At 44.5% G+C, this 16,102-nt stretch overlaps 1 protein-coding gene across 3 annotated transcripts; it reads left to right on the top strand.

Annotated features, from left to right (window-relative positions):
• Nucleotides 1-70: 70 nt before the first annotated feature.
• tfe3a (transcription factor binding to IGHM enhancer 3a) lies at nucleotides 71-7,433 on the top strand. 3 transcript variants are annotated; one of them, XM_029156065.3, is made up of 11 exons: nucleotides 71-349; nucleotides 1,576-1,674; nucleotides 1,784-1,846; nucleotides 1,972-2,128; nucleotides 2,300-2,485; nucleotides 3,654-3,752; nucleotides 5,185-5,299; nucleotides 5,527-5,583; nucleotides 5,687-5,762; nucleotides 5,851-5,998; nucleotides 6,074-7,433. In XM_029156065.3, exons 1-11 carry the CDS (start codon nucleotides 213-215, stop codon nucleotides 6,410-6,412), a joined length of 1,476 nt encoding a protein of 491 aa, XP_029011898.1. In that variant the 5' UTR covers nucleotides 71-212; the 3' UTR covers nucleotides 6,413-7,433. The 3 variants fall into 3 exon arrangements, with proteins under 3 accessions (XP_029011898.1, XP_029011899.1, XP_029011900.1); XM_029156066.3 differs by having other exon boundaries at nucleotides 2,300-2,479; XM_029156067.3 differs by lacking the exon at nucleotides 71-349 and having other exon boundaries at nucleotides 1,770-1,846.
• Nucleotides 7,434-16,102: the final 8,669 nt, after the last annotated feature.

Raw genomic sequence — 16,102 nt, forward strand, 5'->3', positions numbered from 1 at the left:
GTGTGTGTGATCTGTGTGTTGTGCTTCTGTGTCATCGGCTCCGTCTTTCAGCCTTCGCCTCGGCGCGCGGTTCAGCCCAAGACTTACCAAGACGAGACTTGTTCGTTTTCCCCTGGTGTCGCTACCGGTTCCGGGTTCTGCTCAGTTCCTGTGCCTGCTGTGTCGCTGAGTCTGGGTCTCTGCTGCATAAAACGTCTATTGGCTCTGAAGAGATGTCAACTGTCAGTTCGGACCACGTCCAGACCACAGAGCAGGACCGGGTCGGATCGGAGCAGAAGGAAGACGGGACCCTGCACCCACAGACCGTGTTTGTCATTCTGGACTCGGCTGAAACGCTCACCCTGCTCCAGTGAGTCCGGAGGTTCTTATGTTCTTCCAAAGTCTATTACATAATCTACAGATTTAAGGTCGCTGTGGTCATCACTACTCACCAACTCACTACTTAAGACGTGGTGTAGATCTCTGGTTTGTTCTGGTAAAATAACAAACTGTACACCTCACTTTAAAGATGGGGCAAGCAGCGTTTACTGTGGTGATTCTAGAGTTCACAGCAGGAAACGTGAGTCGTAAGTCATCATTTCTCTGACTGCCAGCAGAGTTGTGTCTTGTAAAGGTGAATCTGTGGAGAAGCAGCTGCAGGTTTTCATCTACGGACAAATGTCAGTCAGTGCCGAATAAAGCTTTTTACCTGTATTGTTGGCTAACTATGCCTCAAATGTTTCATATTGTGTGACATCGATTCCATTTGGGTTGGGCCTAAGTTGTAGTTCTGAGCAAACATTAAATTGTGAAACTGGTGATGAGATATGTTGCTCAGGTAGCAGTTAAGGTATGGGGGTAGCTAGGTTAATGATTTAGGAGGTTTTTGTTGTTTATTGCAATTGTCTGACCTTTGACCCCTAGCCTACTGAAAATCTGTGTTAGCTTAACCCCAAACCTTGTTCCCAAGTATTGAAAGCACTTTGTTTCTTCAGTTCAAACTGTTTCCAGATGTTGTTGAGGATTCACTCATGGCTGAAAAGTGATAAACGTCTCTTTGAACTTCTGCTTTTGTTTAAAAAAAACATGACATTGATGTTGATGGGCAACTTCACATTCACAGTCCTCAGCAAGCTTAAAACAGCAACTATGTAATGGTGTATGTGGATCAAATCCTATAAAGAACACCTGTAAACAGTCATAAAGACCAAACAGCACAAGACCCACATGAACATGGGAGTATCCTGTTTCCACTGTCGTCCCACTCAGTACGCGGAGGAACATGGATCCACACTGAGACACTACTATTACTGTCCTTCTATACACTGCATCCTAACAAAGCATCTCGTGAACAGAACCAGCTTAAGATGCAGTGTTTTTTAATCTTTTTATTCCATAATTTGAATACAAAAATATCAAACATGCAAAGGCTTGAACCAGTAGACACTGAGAAAATATAATACAGAAAAGTAATCAGAACATTCAGTATCTGACTGGTTCGGTGTCCATCTCAGAGGAGTCCGATCGTTTCCATACCTGGTTCCTTGTCTGATCGGTTCTGTTTCTGAAGCCTCTGGTTGGTTGTCTTCTGCTCAGGATGGAGTCTGGTATAGTACCTGACATTGAGGTCGACAGTTTGCTTCCTTCAGAGTGTGACACCTTCTACCAGATCAAGAGCCAACCAATCAGCAGCAGGTAACCAACACACCTGTCACATGTGGGGTTTCTGTGTCCAAAGTACACCAAGTTCTGTGATCTCATACTGCTGCACAGTAACAAATAGTTATAAGCTTCTTCTACTTAGCACGTCGTCAGCAGCCTCCTCCTCCTCCTTTGGTTCCTTGGTGCCGTCAGTCATGTCGTCCAGGTAAGTGTAGTGTCTCTGTTGGTCCTGCAGAGGGCGCAGTTCTCCATCAGTGTCACTTAACTCATAACCCCCGAGTCCTGTGTACGCTTCTCTTTTTTCTCCTGTCTCACGATCTTTTGCTGCAGGGTGTTGCTGCGCCAGGGTCTGATGCGACAGCAGGCTCTACAGGAGGAGCAGAAAGAGGCGCAGCAGCAGCTCCTGCACTGCACTGCGTCTTCCACCCCCATCTCTGTGTCGTCTTCCTGCAAACCCCCGGCTCAGGTCCCTGTGGAGGTGCTCAAGGTCTGTGCACTTTTTAGTGAGTGGTCTGTTCTGAACCTGTCCAAAGTCTGCTCTTAAATCAAACATTGGATTTTCTTTTACAATAAAATGTCTTTCATTAAATCACCGTGTGTTTAGTAGGAACACATGTTCAAACCTGGCTTTCAGAATACCTGCCTCTGTTTCCCTCAGGTGCAAACTCATCTGGAAAACCCCACCAGGTATCACATTCAGCAGGCTCAGAGGCAGCAGGTGCGTCAATACCTGTCCACCACTACCAAGACAACCAATCAGGAGCCGGCTGGACCAGCACCAAGTCACTCCCCCCAGGTGGGCTCCAGCCCTGGACAACCTAAGGACGACGGACAGGAAGTAAATGTATATATTCCTTTGTTCTGTTCATTTGTATGCAACAGTAAGTATGTCTCTTGGAGTTCAGCATAAAACCACTTTTACAAAGAGGAAACCAGAACTGAGCAGGAGCTGGGATCACTGATACAAGACATCTCAGTTGTGTTCACCAGGCATCAGTATATCATTAGAAAAGGGCAGCGTCATGGACCTACATTGATTTTTGTTTCTTTCATTTTGGACCCTTTAAGAATCCCACAGTCATTTAAAGCCACCATCTGCTGGGAGCTAGACCCCAGCCTGTCCCACTGAACACGCCTTTGACTCTGGACTTTCACATCTCATGCCACCCCCAGCCATCGGCCTGCGTCAGCTTAAGTAAATGTTAGAACATGTTCAGGATAAAAGCGCCTCCACTTCAAAATGTCCAGAAAGATCAAAAACACATTTTTACAGGGATCAAATTATGAACAGGAGTGGGGATAAACTGAGGAAGACTGTGACATGCAGGCAGCCACAGGAAGGAAGTCACTAGATAGACAAAACTAACAAACAAACAAACATTTCCCACACAACATGAACAGTTTCTTTTGTTTGTTACAAACTGAAATAAATGGTTTGAATGGTAAGATTGGGAATCAGGCCTAAACGGCTGCTTCCTTGTGACTTTTAAAGGAGCATTTCCCCACTTTTACTAAGTCAGCAGAGTCCTTCCTGTTCGAGTCCTAGTTTGTTGAGTCAGCAATTGGTCAGGATCTGACTCACATAAAGCGGCTTGGTCACAGTCTTTGTGTTGTTGCTGCAGCTGAACAGAATCTGTCTAAGCTTCAGGCGGTTAAAACCTTAGACCTGGACACATGTCAGTATGTCTGTGTCTGACAGAAAGCTCTTATCACTTATAAGGCCACGTGGATCAATATGTAAATGAGACATGAGCCAAATTCCCACTGTTCTTCTTGGTGGAGTCCGGTCTTTCAGATGACTGGGGGTATGTGTGACAGGCCCGAGGGTCGATCACTGTTTCTAAGGTGTTTGGACCAAATTTGACAACTGATCCAGGTTCACTGCAAATGATCAACCTCCTGCAGATCTGCAGATGTTTGTTTTTGTGAGCTTTGCTTGATGCACCTGTTACCATGTTGTAAAACATTTGTTAAAACCAACATGAGACCTGATGTGTGATTGGTTTATTCAGATTGAAGAGATGCTCATCAATGACCTCATCAGCCTGGAGTCGAGCCTCAATGACAGCTTTGTGGAGCTAAGCGACTCGGGACTGCAGCTGTCCTCCACGGTAACGCACTCACAGACACTAGACCTTAACAAGCTCCTGCAGCTTCAATGCTGAAGGCGACTCATACTGCATCAGAGTGTAGTTAAACAGGCAAGAAAGCATTTAGTCTCCTGCAACGCTTCCTGACACCAACCATGAACTGTGTGGTGTCGCGATTAGACAGTTAGAGGCCTGTGTGTTTTGCTGTCTTTTACTGTGGCAAACAGTCTACTGGTCAAACATCCCAGTTGTGCTTCCAGCTGTTTTAGCAACTCTGGCTACAGTTGTTCACGCCTCCCTGTTGCTGCTGCAGCCGCTCGGGGTGGAGACTCCAAGTGTGTCGCCCTGATAATGAAGCTCTGGGAGGTTTTTGTTTCTTTCTTAAAGAGACGTTTCCTCATTTTTCAACAGTCGTCAGACAGAAAGAGGAACAGAGGCTGCTGGTGCCGGTGTTATCAGAAAGATGAGGATTCTAGTTTTACTGCCGGAGCATGAGAAGAGGAGGATTAAATCGGAGGTAAAGGCCTTTGAAGGCCTTTTATTGATCCACTATTTGAACTGGTGGAGGTGAGAGATCAGAGGCGGACGTGTTCAGGTACAACTAAAGCAGCATAAACGTGTTCAGGTACAACTAAAGCAGCATAAACTTGTTCTGGTTCTGGTTTTGGTCTGTTCGACTGATCCTGGTTCAGAGGACAAACCACCAAACATTTGCACATTCATTTTGTGCTTTTGGACAAATGGATTGAGTAAATGTTGAGTGTGCAGCTAAGAGGCAGCGCCTGCAACTCTGGTTTTTCCCTTAAGATCTGGCTTCTCTCGATTCCTCATCAGCCGTGCTCAGCAGCACATTTGCTCCCTTGGCAGCTTTACATCCTTAGACATCTGTGAGGTGATGTGCTGGTTTTTAAGTCCAGCCAGGTTTGGCCCTGCTCAGTGTGGCTATGTTCAGTTTAGCAGACCAACTGCTGCAGCTCAGCATCATCTGTCTGTTGCACTTTGTTCACAACAGGACAATATTTCACTAATCAAAGGAAATGCAAACAGGAAGTGAGAAATGAGAATCCGCTTAGAACAGCATGAGGAGCTCCCGGCTTCAAGGCTCCGACCTTTGAGCCACTCACTAAACAGCTCTCAGGCCAAGTTTAGAAGGTGTTCAATCATTCAATCGAAGCCTTTTGGATCACGTGGCTTTTTGTCTCTGAGAACTGAACCACGTAAACCCCAATCTGGTGTTAAAACTCTTGTTCAGACACAGCAAACCCTCGCAAATCTTCTTCTGTCAGATGAGGTGACCTGAAGGAAGTTTTAGGTGTTATACAAATACAGTTCCCAGCTTGTGTGGTCATGTTACCATAGGCCAGACCTGTCAAGGGGAGCTTGACTGGACCTGTCGCAGGGTGGGACGCTCTGAGTGTCTGTCTGGCTGATCCTGTGTCCTGCTTTGTTTCAGCTGCCAGTCTCAGGGACCATGCTGGATGTGCACGGCAGCAGTGGGGAAACATCCATGGTCAGCGTGAGCAGCAGCTGCCCAGCTGAACTGCAGGACATCAAGAGGGAGCTGTGTGGTGCGTGACACACGTTCTGTACTGTAGCTGCTTACAATTGTTTGAAATAGCCCAGCTTGGCTTTTCCCATTGTTCTTCTTCAGTTTGATTAGTCAACACCACAGCCAGCCTTATTCCATCAGATCATCAGTTCCCACTTCCTGTTTGAACATGAACACTGTGCTGACTCAGATTCAGGTTGACAGTTCATCAGGAAGCGTAAAGTAACTGTGACATTGTTGTTGTAGATGGGGAGGCTAAAGCTCTTAACAAAGAACGTCAGAAGAAAGACAACCACAACCTGAGTGAGTCTAAAGTTTTCCCTAACTAACCGGGGCTCCTGCTCAATCTCTGTTTCTAATACTGATAACGGCTGCAGAGTCTGATCTTAACCTGTGTCCCTTTCAGTTGAGAGGAGAAGGAGGTTCAACATCAACGACCGGATCAAAGAACTTGGAGCACTCGTTCCCAAAACCACTGAGCCGTCAGTAAACGCATCACCCTCACAATAATAGTACTTCAGTAATGCTGAGACGTGTCTCTTCCACATTATTTTGACTTTGCGTGTTCAGGGAGATGAAGTGGAACAAAGGAACCATCCTGAAGGCGTCGGTGGATTACATCCGTAAACTGCAGAAGGAGCAACACAGAACCCGAGAGATGGAGGAGAGACAGCGGAGGCTGGAAGACGCCAACCGCTGCCTGCAGCTGCGCATACAGGTGAGCAGCAGTACCAAGAGACCAGAGCTCATTCCTCAGAGAAACTAATCAAAGCATGCTGGACTTTTATTGTAGGAGCTGGAGCTTCAGGCTCGACTCCATGGACTCTCCTCCCCCGCCTCCTCTTCTTTAGACCCTCAGACCCTGCTCTCCCCTACCCTGCCTCAGGTCTCCTCCTCCTTAGTGACGCCCTCTCGGGGTCTGGACACCCTGAGCTTTGGAGAACTGGAAGAGCCCCGAGGAGCGCCCACCGTCTTCTCCCCAGACCTGATGTCTGATGTGGAACTGACGGAGCTCCACAGCCTAGGACACATCCTGATGGAGGAGGGGAGTGGAGGCAACCCCCTGCTGTCCTGTGGAGCTTCAAAGACCCGCAGCAGGCGAAGCAGCTTCTGCATGGACGAGGACATCTGATGGTAACATTACCATGATGGAGCCCGGCTGATTAGAACTATTAGAACTAGGCTGCTCTGACTGGACGTTTTTTAATAGAAATATTTTTTAATAAGTGACATCATCAGTGACATAAGTGATGTCATGCTTCACCAGTAATCATGGTATCTACTGCTGGTAGATGGTCGGTGTATTCATGGTAACCAGTATTTGCTATTCCAGGATGTAACGACGTAAGTCTGGGGCCACATCTACATTCACACACAAGATTGGCTGATCTGAGCTTCAGCTGTTTCTGATTATTAATCACAATCATATGCAATTGGTTGAATCATTGCTACTGACTTGTCAGAGGCTTCAGCTCTAGAGGAGCAGCTGAGACAACAACAAGAGAACACATTTATACTCATCATAGTGATGTAATACATTTACTGAGTGAAATGTGATACAATCAACAACTCTGGTTGTACAGTAAATTCCTCAAATCTGCTCTGGGATCAGCCAAAGCTCTGACTAGTGTTAATGTTACCTTTAATTAAACACATTTAACATCTAAAAATAAAGTGACTTCAGCAACTAAATGAACAAAACAAGCTTTTAAATGAAACACCTTCATGTTCAATTGTGTATTTATTAATTGTACATGGACACACAACAGAGCTCCAGAGGAAACGGAAATGAAAGGGAAGCATTAACTCACTGTTATCTTGGTTTGCCTGTTACATAAAGGACTGATGCACTTTTTTCTTTGTTTAAAACAGTTTAGTGATGTTTTGCCTGTCGTTTTTTTCTTGTTCTGACGTCAAATCCACTGGTGTGTTTGTACAGTACAGCTGATTGTCACAACAACCAGAGACTCCTGCTGGCAATATATTCATCTCTACAGACACAGCAGGAACCAAGGCCTAAAGCATGTGTAGGCCATGTTAGGGATGCAGATACCGTATCAACTGTTGTCTGTAATCATAATCTGTGTATTTTTATAGACTCTTATGGTTCTGATTTTCTACAGAGATAAAGCTATGAAAGAAGTTTGAGTTTGGATCCTCAGTCCTGGTCTGGACTTAATTTTATTTTAAATCACAAAGCTTGATTAGTTCCCAATCAATCAAGCAACTGTAGTCCAAGTCTAGATGATGTAGCAGATTCAAATGAGCAGCACCAGGAAATAGAAAGAATTCAAGAACAGAAGAATGAGTTTGTTTTGACCTGTCGGCTTAACACACTACGTCCGAGTTTATATTGTAGTAACAGCTTCGATCCTCAGCCTGTTTGATTCAGAACCATCAAAGCAACGTTCTGCAGCAAACCTGAGGACAGTGTCCTTGGAAAACATGCATTCTACAATTCTTGGTTCACCTGTCTTCCTGTCCTTTTCTCACCCCCACCTTCTCCTTCTTCTTCCACCACCAGAGGTCCCTGTTTGTCTGCTGCTGTTTCAGCTGAAGTCTGACTCTGCCCCAGTATGTGTGCAACAAAGCCTCCAGTAAGAGCAAGGGAGGGGGACTCTGTGTTTATGTATGTACGATGACTGGTGCTCAAACAGCAAAATAATATTTTCAATTTTATTTATATAGCGCCAAATCACAACATTATCTCAACCCACCTTACAAGGTAAGGTTTAAGACCTTACAAAACTATCCCAACAGATCCCACATACAGCAAGCCTTTAATTTGACAGCAACAGCGGAGAGGAAAAACTCTCTCTCTAACGACGAAGAACCTCCAGCAGAACCAGTCTGAGAGAGAGAGAGAGAGAGAGAGGCACAGCAACAACAAACAAGCAAGAACAGAGCACAGGCAGGATAGTTGGACCGGAGACTGGACACAGGCAGGATGGTTGGACCCGCAGCTGCCCATCACAAACACATACTGTAGCTCTGAGTCCGATGATACCTGACGGTGAGGACATAGTGGGGAAGAAAGAAAGACGGGGGAGAAGCACTACTACTGTAGAGAGAGAGAGAGAAAATTAGTTAAACATAGAACAAGTCACTGCGGGACTATTAAAGGCTTTCTTATTCTAAACAATGATAGGAGGTTATAGGATAGAAGAGAGAAGGAAACAGGAGCTCAGTGTATAAATTAAGTTCCCCAGCAACATCTCCTATTATGTATAAGCATTATCAAAAAGGTGTCACACTTAGCAGGAGTAGCAAGGTGAAGGACCCAAACGAACAGCACACAGATCTCCGTTTATAGGGAATCTAATGAAAGCTGAAGGTCAAAGCTGGCAGAGGTCGGTACACAAGAAAACAATGATGGCCAAGGTAAAGACAGGAGTCAGGCAAGGCAGTCAATCTCCAGGCTGGGCTTGATAAACAAGGCATAGTCCAAAACGGCACAGACAGAGCAGGCAAGGCACAGTCAAAACCAAGATGCAGAACTGGTGTGTTACTTAACATAGTTAACTACAAATATAATGAGTGATAGGAAACCGCTGGGGGATCACATGACTAGATAAGTAAAACCAGAACTAAAGCAGACAGGATAACAAAACAGGTAGTACTAAAATGAACCGGGAAAAAACTGTAGTAATTGCTCTAGGACCAAGAGTTGTGACAAAAGGAGGGTTTTAAGCCTGATCTTAAAGGTGGATAATGTGTCAGCTTCTCAAACCTGAACAGGGAGCTGGTTCCACAGGAGAGAATCTTGGTAGCTAAAAGCTTTGCCTCCCATTCTACATTTAAAAAAAGTAGCCCAGTGCTCTGAGAACGAAGAGTTCTGCTGGGTGCATAAGGAACTATGAGGTCTTTAAGATAAGAAGGAGCTTTATCATTGAGTACTTTGTAGGTGAGTAGGAGAATTTTATATTCTAACCTACATTTTACAGGCAGCCAGTGCAGAAAAGCTAATGTGAATGAGAAATGTGATCTCTCTTTCTTAAGATAAGACTTAAGATAAGACTCAGTGTCACCTGCTCTGGCCCCAGGCAAAGACTTAACTATGACTGCTAGATTCTCTAACTTCACGTTTCAGACTATGGAGTCACCAATTATCAGTGGGTTTCCAGTGGGTGTGTCGCTGAGTGGGGAAATCTGTTTGAAACGCGAAGCAGTTAGTGGTGAACCGTGGGCGCCTATCTTAAGCTGTGTTTCTTACGAGTTGTCACCCACTCATGACCCTGCTGCCTGGGGCCTGCCGAGGGACTGGTAGCAGCTAAGCTAGGAGGTGCCGCAACGGCTAGAGGGACCTGGCTAACTGGCTTTTCCAAGGTGACTAAGTCTAATAACCTCGCCTCCAAATCTCCAAGTAGTGTAACAAACAAACAAATCCCAGTAACAGGAAGTGACACAATTCCGATGAGTGCAGCCACTGCTCACCAGACTTCACGACATAATAACCATATATAATAACCATAATAACCTGACGGTGTTCATTGCTCAGTATTTTGAGGGCGCTTAGAAAGGGTGCTCCCCATACTCTACCAAAACATCAAAGCGATACTGAACTGATTTTCAATGGGTGTTGACTGAGGCTTTTTTTGCCTCAGGCTCACAGGGGCAGCCTCATCCTCCTGCTTATGACGTAGCTCATTGGCGCTGAACTCTGGCCCATACAACTAACCAAGAATATCGGACTGTGCATGCTGAAGAACCCGCTGTCTTCTAAATAATCTACAGCAGGACCTCCGGCCACTGAATATAAGTGCTGTACGCCTATGCAAGGAAAAACAATGGTTTATGCTCCTGCAAGCTGGCTTCACCCCCTCTCAGTCTGACCATTGCTGGGGCAGGTATAGAGAAAACCAGAGAGCACTAGTTGTAGGTTTTGAGCCGACGGCAAACCATCTGCTGAGGCGTCTTACCGGAGGAATAAATAATAACTCTCTACATTGAAATTATGGAGCAATCTGAGTGTCCCTTCATTCATTCTTAAATATTACCTGAGGTCGTTTTAATCAACCCCCATTGAAAATTGTTTTTTCCTTTAAGTGCCCAATCGACTGCACTTTCTGCAGATCTTCAGAAAAAACAACCAAAAAAAGAAGCTACTAATGAGTTTCTACCACGCTTCTGTGGAGAGCACTCAGACATACTGCCTGGGAGTGTGGTAGAGTATACAGGTTTCACTGTTGACGACAAGAAAACTCTACAGGGGGCGATAAACACATCCCAAAAAATCATGCCCTCCTGTCCCCTGATCTGAATGTTTTCTTCTTTTCCTTCAGGACAGTTTTGATGTCACGAGTGACCCATGGCATGTTATTAGTGTTACAGGATTTCGGCTGGAGTGACCTGTAAACCAGGTGACAGGTTTAATACAGGGAGAGAATTAAGACGAGACACTAGATGTGTTGTGCCACTACGCAGGCTATTCTCCGTCTTGATAATAAACAATTTTCACATTTTATTTTCAAAAACATACTGTACCACACAAATCCAATACTCCATAAAACTTACTTGAGTGTGAATCTATACTTACTGTACCCTCTACACTCCTTTCCTAACATTCTTATAGTTTACATAATACAGTATATATTTTAACCTTACCTGTAAGACATACATGTACCATAGGCATTATAGAGGACCACTAAATGCCATTACAGATCGTCTTCACTCAGACAACACTTTAATCAACTTATTTACTTGGGTGTCCACACAGAATTTAATATATATAGTTACATATATTAAGCTATGTTGCACGTCCTTGGCATTTCTTGGTCCTGACCCATAGTTTGAGTTTTAAGTGTTTCACGGTAACACATGGCCCCTCAGCATCAGACTGTGTCCCTTTATAGGGTCCCACTCCTCCTTTTTCACCCCGTCTTGATGGATGTCGATGTACATTTCAGATATCTTTCTGTCGGTGCGGATGTTCTCTGTGATGTTGGGCCTCCTGTGGGGGTCAGAGACCAGGCGGTGGTGTCATTACAGTGATGTCCTGTTTTACCCACGCCCTCCTGAGCTGTCAATCACAAAAACTGGAAGTTTACTTCATTTGATTTTATGTGTATTTACATACAGGATGTTTGGTCTCAGATAGATGAGTCAGAATTAACTAAAGCCTTAGAAACAAGTGTAACAAATGAAAATTGAAGTGATTTCTGAGAACAAAATGTTGATCTGTGATCTGCGGTACGTGGGATCAGTTGTGTTTAGTTGTGTAAGTTCTTAAACCTTACCTTGTAAAGTGTCTTAAAAATTTGTGATTTGGTGCAGCATAAATTAAATTGAATTTAACTGAATTGAATCTTCTGAACAAAACAAAGAGCTCAGTTGGTGAAATCATTTGACACAACTCTTGAAACACGTGCATTAAATCTAAAACTAAAGCTAATGTGAAATGTTGTGAATTTATAGTTTATGAAGCATTATAGCAAGAAAAAAAGAGTTAAGGAAGGAAATGTGTGAAAAGTCACCTGGTCAGTCTAAAGAGACAGTAAGATCAAACAGAACAAAAGACAGTGAACACAACAGTCTGAAGAGACAGTAGGATCAAACAAAACAGGAGACAGTGAACACAACAGTGTGAGTAGACAGTCAGATCAAACAGAGCAGGAGAAAGTGAACACAACGGTCTGAAGAGACAGTAGGATCAAACAAAACAGGAGACAGTGAACACAACAGTGTGAGGAGACAGTCAGATCAAACAGAGCAGGAGACAGTGAACGCAACAGTCTGAGGAGACACAGTCACATCAAACAGAGCAGGAGACAGTGAACGCAACACTCTGAGGAGACAAAGTCAGATCAAACAGAGCAGGAGACAGTGAACGCAACAGTCTGAGGAGACAAAGTCAGATCAAACAGAGCAGGAGACAGTGAAAGCAACAGTCTGAGGAGACACAGTCAGATCAAACAGAGCAGGAGTCAGTGAACGCAACAGTCTGAGGAGACAAAGTCAGATCAAACAGAGCAGGAGACAGTGAAAGCAACAGTCTGAGGAGACACAGTCAGATCAAACAGAGCAGGAGACAGTGAACGCAACAGTCTGAGGAGACACAGTCAGATCAAACAGAGCAGGAGTCAGTGAACGCAACAGTCTGAGGAGACACAGTCACATCAAACAGAGCAGGAGACAGTGAACGCAACACTCTGAGGAGACAAAGTCAGATCAAACAGAGCAGGAGACAGTGAACGCAACAGTCTGAGGAGACAAAGTCAGATCAAACAGAGCAGGAGACAGTGAAAGCAACAGTCTGATGAGACAGTGAATGCAACAGTCTGAGGAGACACCGTCAGATCAAACAGAGCAGGAGACAGCGAATGCAACAGTGTGGGGAGACAAAGTCAGATCAAACAGAGCAGGAGACAGTAAAAGCAACAGTCTGGGGAGACACCGTCAGATCAAACAGAGCAGGAGACAGTGAACGCAACAGTCTGAGGAGACAAAGTCAGATCAAACAGAGCAGGAGACAGTGAAAGCAACAGTCTGATGAGACAGTGAATGCAACAGTCTGAGGAGACACCGTCAGATCAAACAGAGCAGGAGACAGCGAATGCAACAGTGTGGGGAGACAAAGTCAGATCAAACAGAGCAGGAGACAGTAAAAGCAACAGTCTGGGGAGACACCGTCAGATCAAACAGAGCAGGAGACAGTGAACGCAACAGTCTGAGGAGACAAAGTCAGATCAAACAGAGCAGGAGACAGTGAAAGCAACAGTCTGATGAGACAGTGAATGCAACAGTCTGAGGAGACACCGTCAAATCAAACAGCGCAGCAGTCAGTGAATGCAACAGTCTGAGGAGACACAGTCACATCAAACAGAGCAGGAGACAGTGAACGCAACAATCTGAGGAGACCGGCCCGCTGACGTTTTATACTTTGCCCTACAGTACATTTACACCAGATGCGTTTTATGTTCAACTGTTTTTACTATGTTGATATAAGTTTCAACATGTTGTACGAGATGTGATGTCTGTTATTGAACTGTTATCATCCTGACCGGCTGCTGTGTTGGGGACAGTGCATCCAGCAGAGATAAGCTCCACACTGATGGAGTGCATTTATCTCTTTGCTTCATGTCTGTGTATCTGTCTGCCTGTCTGTCTCTTGCTTTTTTGAAACAGGAAGTGAATGGACTGAGAGCTTGAAACTGATTGGCTCACCATCTCCAGACACCTTTTTGATGTTAGCAGCGTCAGTCTTCAGGGAGGCATGGCTTTTGGTGGAGGACGGACGTTGCTGATTATTGCTTTTCTGGGGATGTTGGTGCTGAGGAAAGCTGCAGTTAGATGACTGAGACAGAGGAGGAGGAGTGGAAGGAGGGGGAGGGGAAGGTGAAGTACAGAAAGGAGGAGACACCGAGGAGCTGGCCACACCTGAGGCAGAGACATGACATCACAGATGTGTGACAGGCTTAGCCAGATACATCACATCACATTTCTGTGTCCGCAAAGCAGAGGCGGTATGAGTGGACAAAAGTCAGGAGATGTCTTTCGTGAAAAAATTGTCTATCAGAGAGTCATTGCTGATGTCACATGTCGTCTTGTAGGGGTCAGTTGCTGACTCTGAGCCAGACAGATGGAGACGCTCTCAGAATTTTCTACTCATGGCCTGAGGAGGACAAACCCTTCATGACTGTCTGTCCAACACAGTTTCCTGATAATAAAGATTATCCTCAGCAGCTGTGTGCACAATTTAACATAACTTTGAAGGAGCCACCAGCTCCAGGATCAGTGGTGCATACTGATTAAATCATCAACATCTGACACAAGTGGTAATGATGGTGTCTGCTAAGTAAAAATCTGCTTTGAGCGGTTAGCATTTCTATGAATTTAACCCGGTGATTTAAACAATCTCTGAATCTTGGTTTTGGATTGGCCCAGAGAGGACGTCGCAACATAAAACAAAGGAAGCTCTGATTTGTCGTCTTGTGGCTTAGACAAGCTGTGGATCCAGATCTGACGTCACAAACACATGTGAAAAGACCTGGGGCCCATTTCAACAAGGAGGTTTAACAAACTTTGAGTTTAAACTAAACTCTGAGTTTCCCTCATTTCGGGGTTAACAAACTCAGAGTTTCAACAAAACCTCCTTCTTGAAACGGATTCCTGGTCTTTTAATTCTGGCTCACCTGTGCTGTGATGTTGGAGTGTCCCATTGGCTGCTGACTGACCCAGGCTACATCCTGATTGGCCCATTGGCCCTTTTGGCTTTGCTCTCAATGATGTCATGACTGTTGCTGTGTGATGTCACTTTCATCCTGCTGAACTTATTAATAAATGACAACCAATCACAACTGAATTTCAAAATCAACTGATATCAGAGTCTGTTGTCAACAACAACAACAACAACAACAACAACAACAACAACAACAACAACAACAACAACAACAACAACAACAACAACAACAACAACAACAACAACGGGCAAAACTGAACCAACACTTTCTACTCCAGAGGTACATATGGAGTGCCGAATGTAAAAGGTGCACCTATAACTAGTTGTCTCACATTTAACTAAATTCTCACATTTAGTTAAATGTGCAAAAGTCTAAATGTAAATGTTTAATGTTAAATGTAAATGTTAAATGTAAATGTAAATGTAAATGTAAATGTAAAATGTTAAATGTAAATGTAAAATGTTAAATGTAAAATGTTAAACGTAAATGTTAAATATTAATTGTAAATGTTAAATGTTCGCCGAGTGTAAACTGAATATTCATGATTGTGCAAGTAGACTCTACCCCTACCCTCAAACAGCGCTGGTCTCAGATCAGAGAAGCGAACTCAATCACCTCAAACAGTGCGCGCAAATCCCGCCCACATCTGACCTGGAAACTTTTGTTTTTAGCCTGGACGTAACTTCGGCTAGCTAGTAGTTAGTTCTCCACCTAATTCTCCACAGAAATATTCTATGTTTACGACAGAACAGCAGTTTGAAGCGGAGCCTCAGCCCGCACACCTGCCGTTACAGCCCGTTCAATCTCCCCCAACGGGAGGGAGTCGGAGCTGGCGGCCATGATGGCTTCGACTTCAGGTTTCTCTCCAGTATTGTCGTCCACCGATCCAGAGTCAGATGTGGGCGGAGCTATGCGTACTGTTTGAGGTATTTGAGTCCGCGTCACTGATCTAGGATAATAGAGGGTGGAGTCTACTTAAATATTCAGTTCGATTATTTAACATTTACATTTAACATTTACATTTAGACTTTTGCACATTTAACTAAATGTGAGAAAACATGTTGTGTCATTTAGTTAAATGTGAGAAAACTAGTTATAGGTGCTACTTTTACATTCGGCACCCCATAGGTACAGGTACATGAATAAACGCACTAATTAACTGCACTAAAAATTGTTTGTTAATAAAAGTGACAAACACCTTAATTATCAGTAAACGAGTCATTGTGCAGAATCAGCCTTTTCCCGCTGCTTTTTTAATGCAGTAAAGTAAAAGCAGCTGGCATGTTTTCTAATGTTCTTGTTTTAAACAATTATAAAAAATAACCAACAAAAGCTATGACGACACAAAAGACGTTTCCTCACCTGGAGCGTTTCTACTTACCTTCCAACGCCTCTCTACTAACTGTTTCTGCCGCTGTGCGCCCTACGTCAGGTGTAACCGTCCGTATGTCCCCACCTCAGCTTCCCTTCACGCACGCGCACGCATAACAGCATCCCTTTGACGCATTTGACAATTGCGCATTTTCTGCTCGAAAACAGATGTGATAGCTTCCATTCTTTTGGTTTGCGCGCTGAAGAACGCGCTGTTTGCGGCTGTAGTCCGGCCTCCGCCCTGCAGGTGGCACTGCTCGCTGCCTTTTGAC

This window comes from Betta splendens, chromosome 7 (genome assembly GCF_900634795.4).
Source record: "Betta splendens chromosome 7, fBetSpl5.4, whole genome shotgun sequence".
Lineage (NCBI taxonomy): Eukaryota > Metazoa > Chordata > Actinopteri > Anabantiformes > Osphronemidae > Betta > Betta splendens.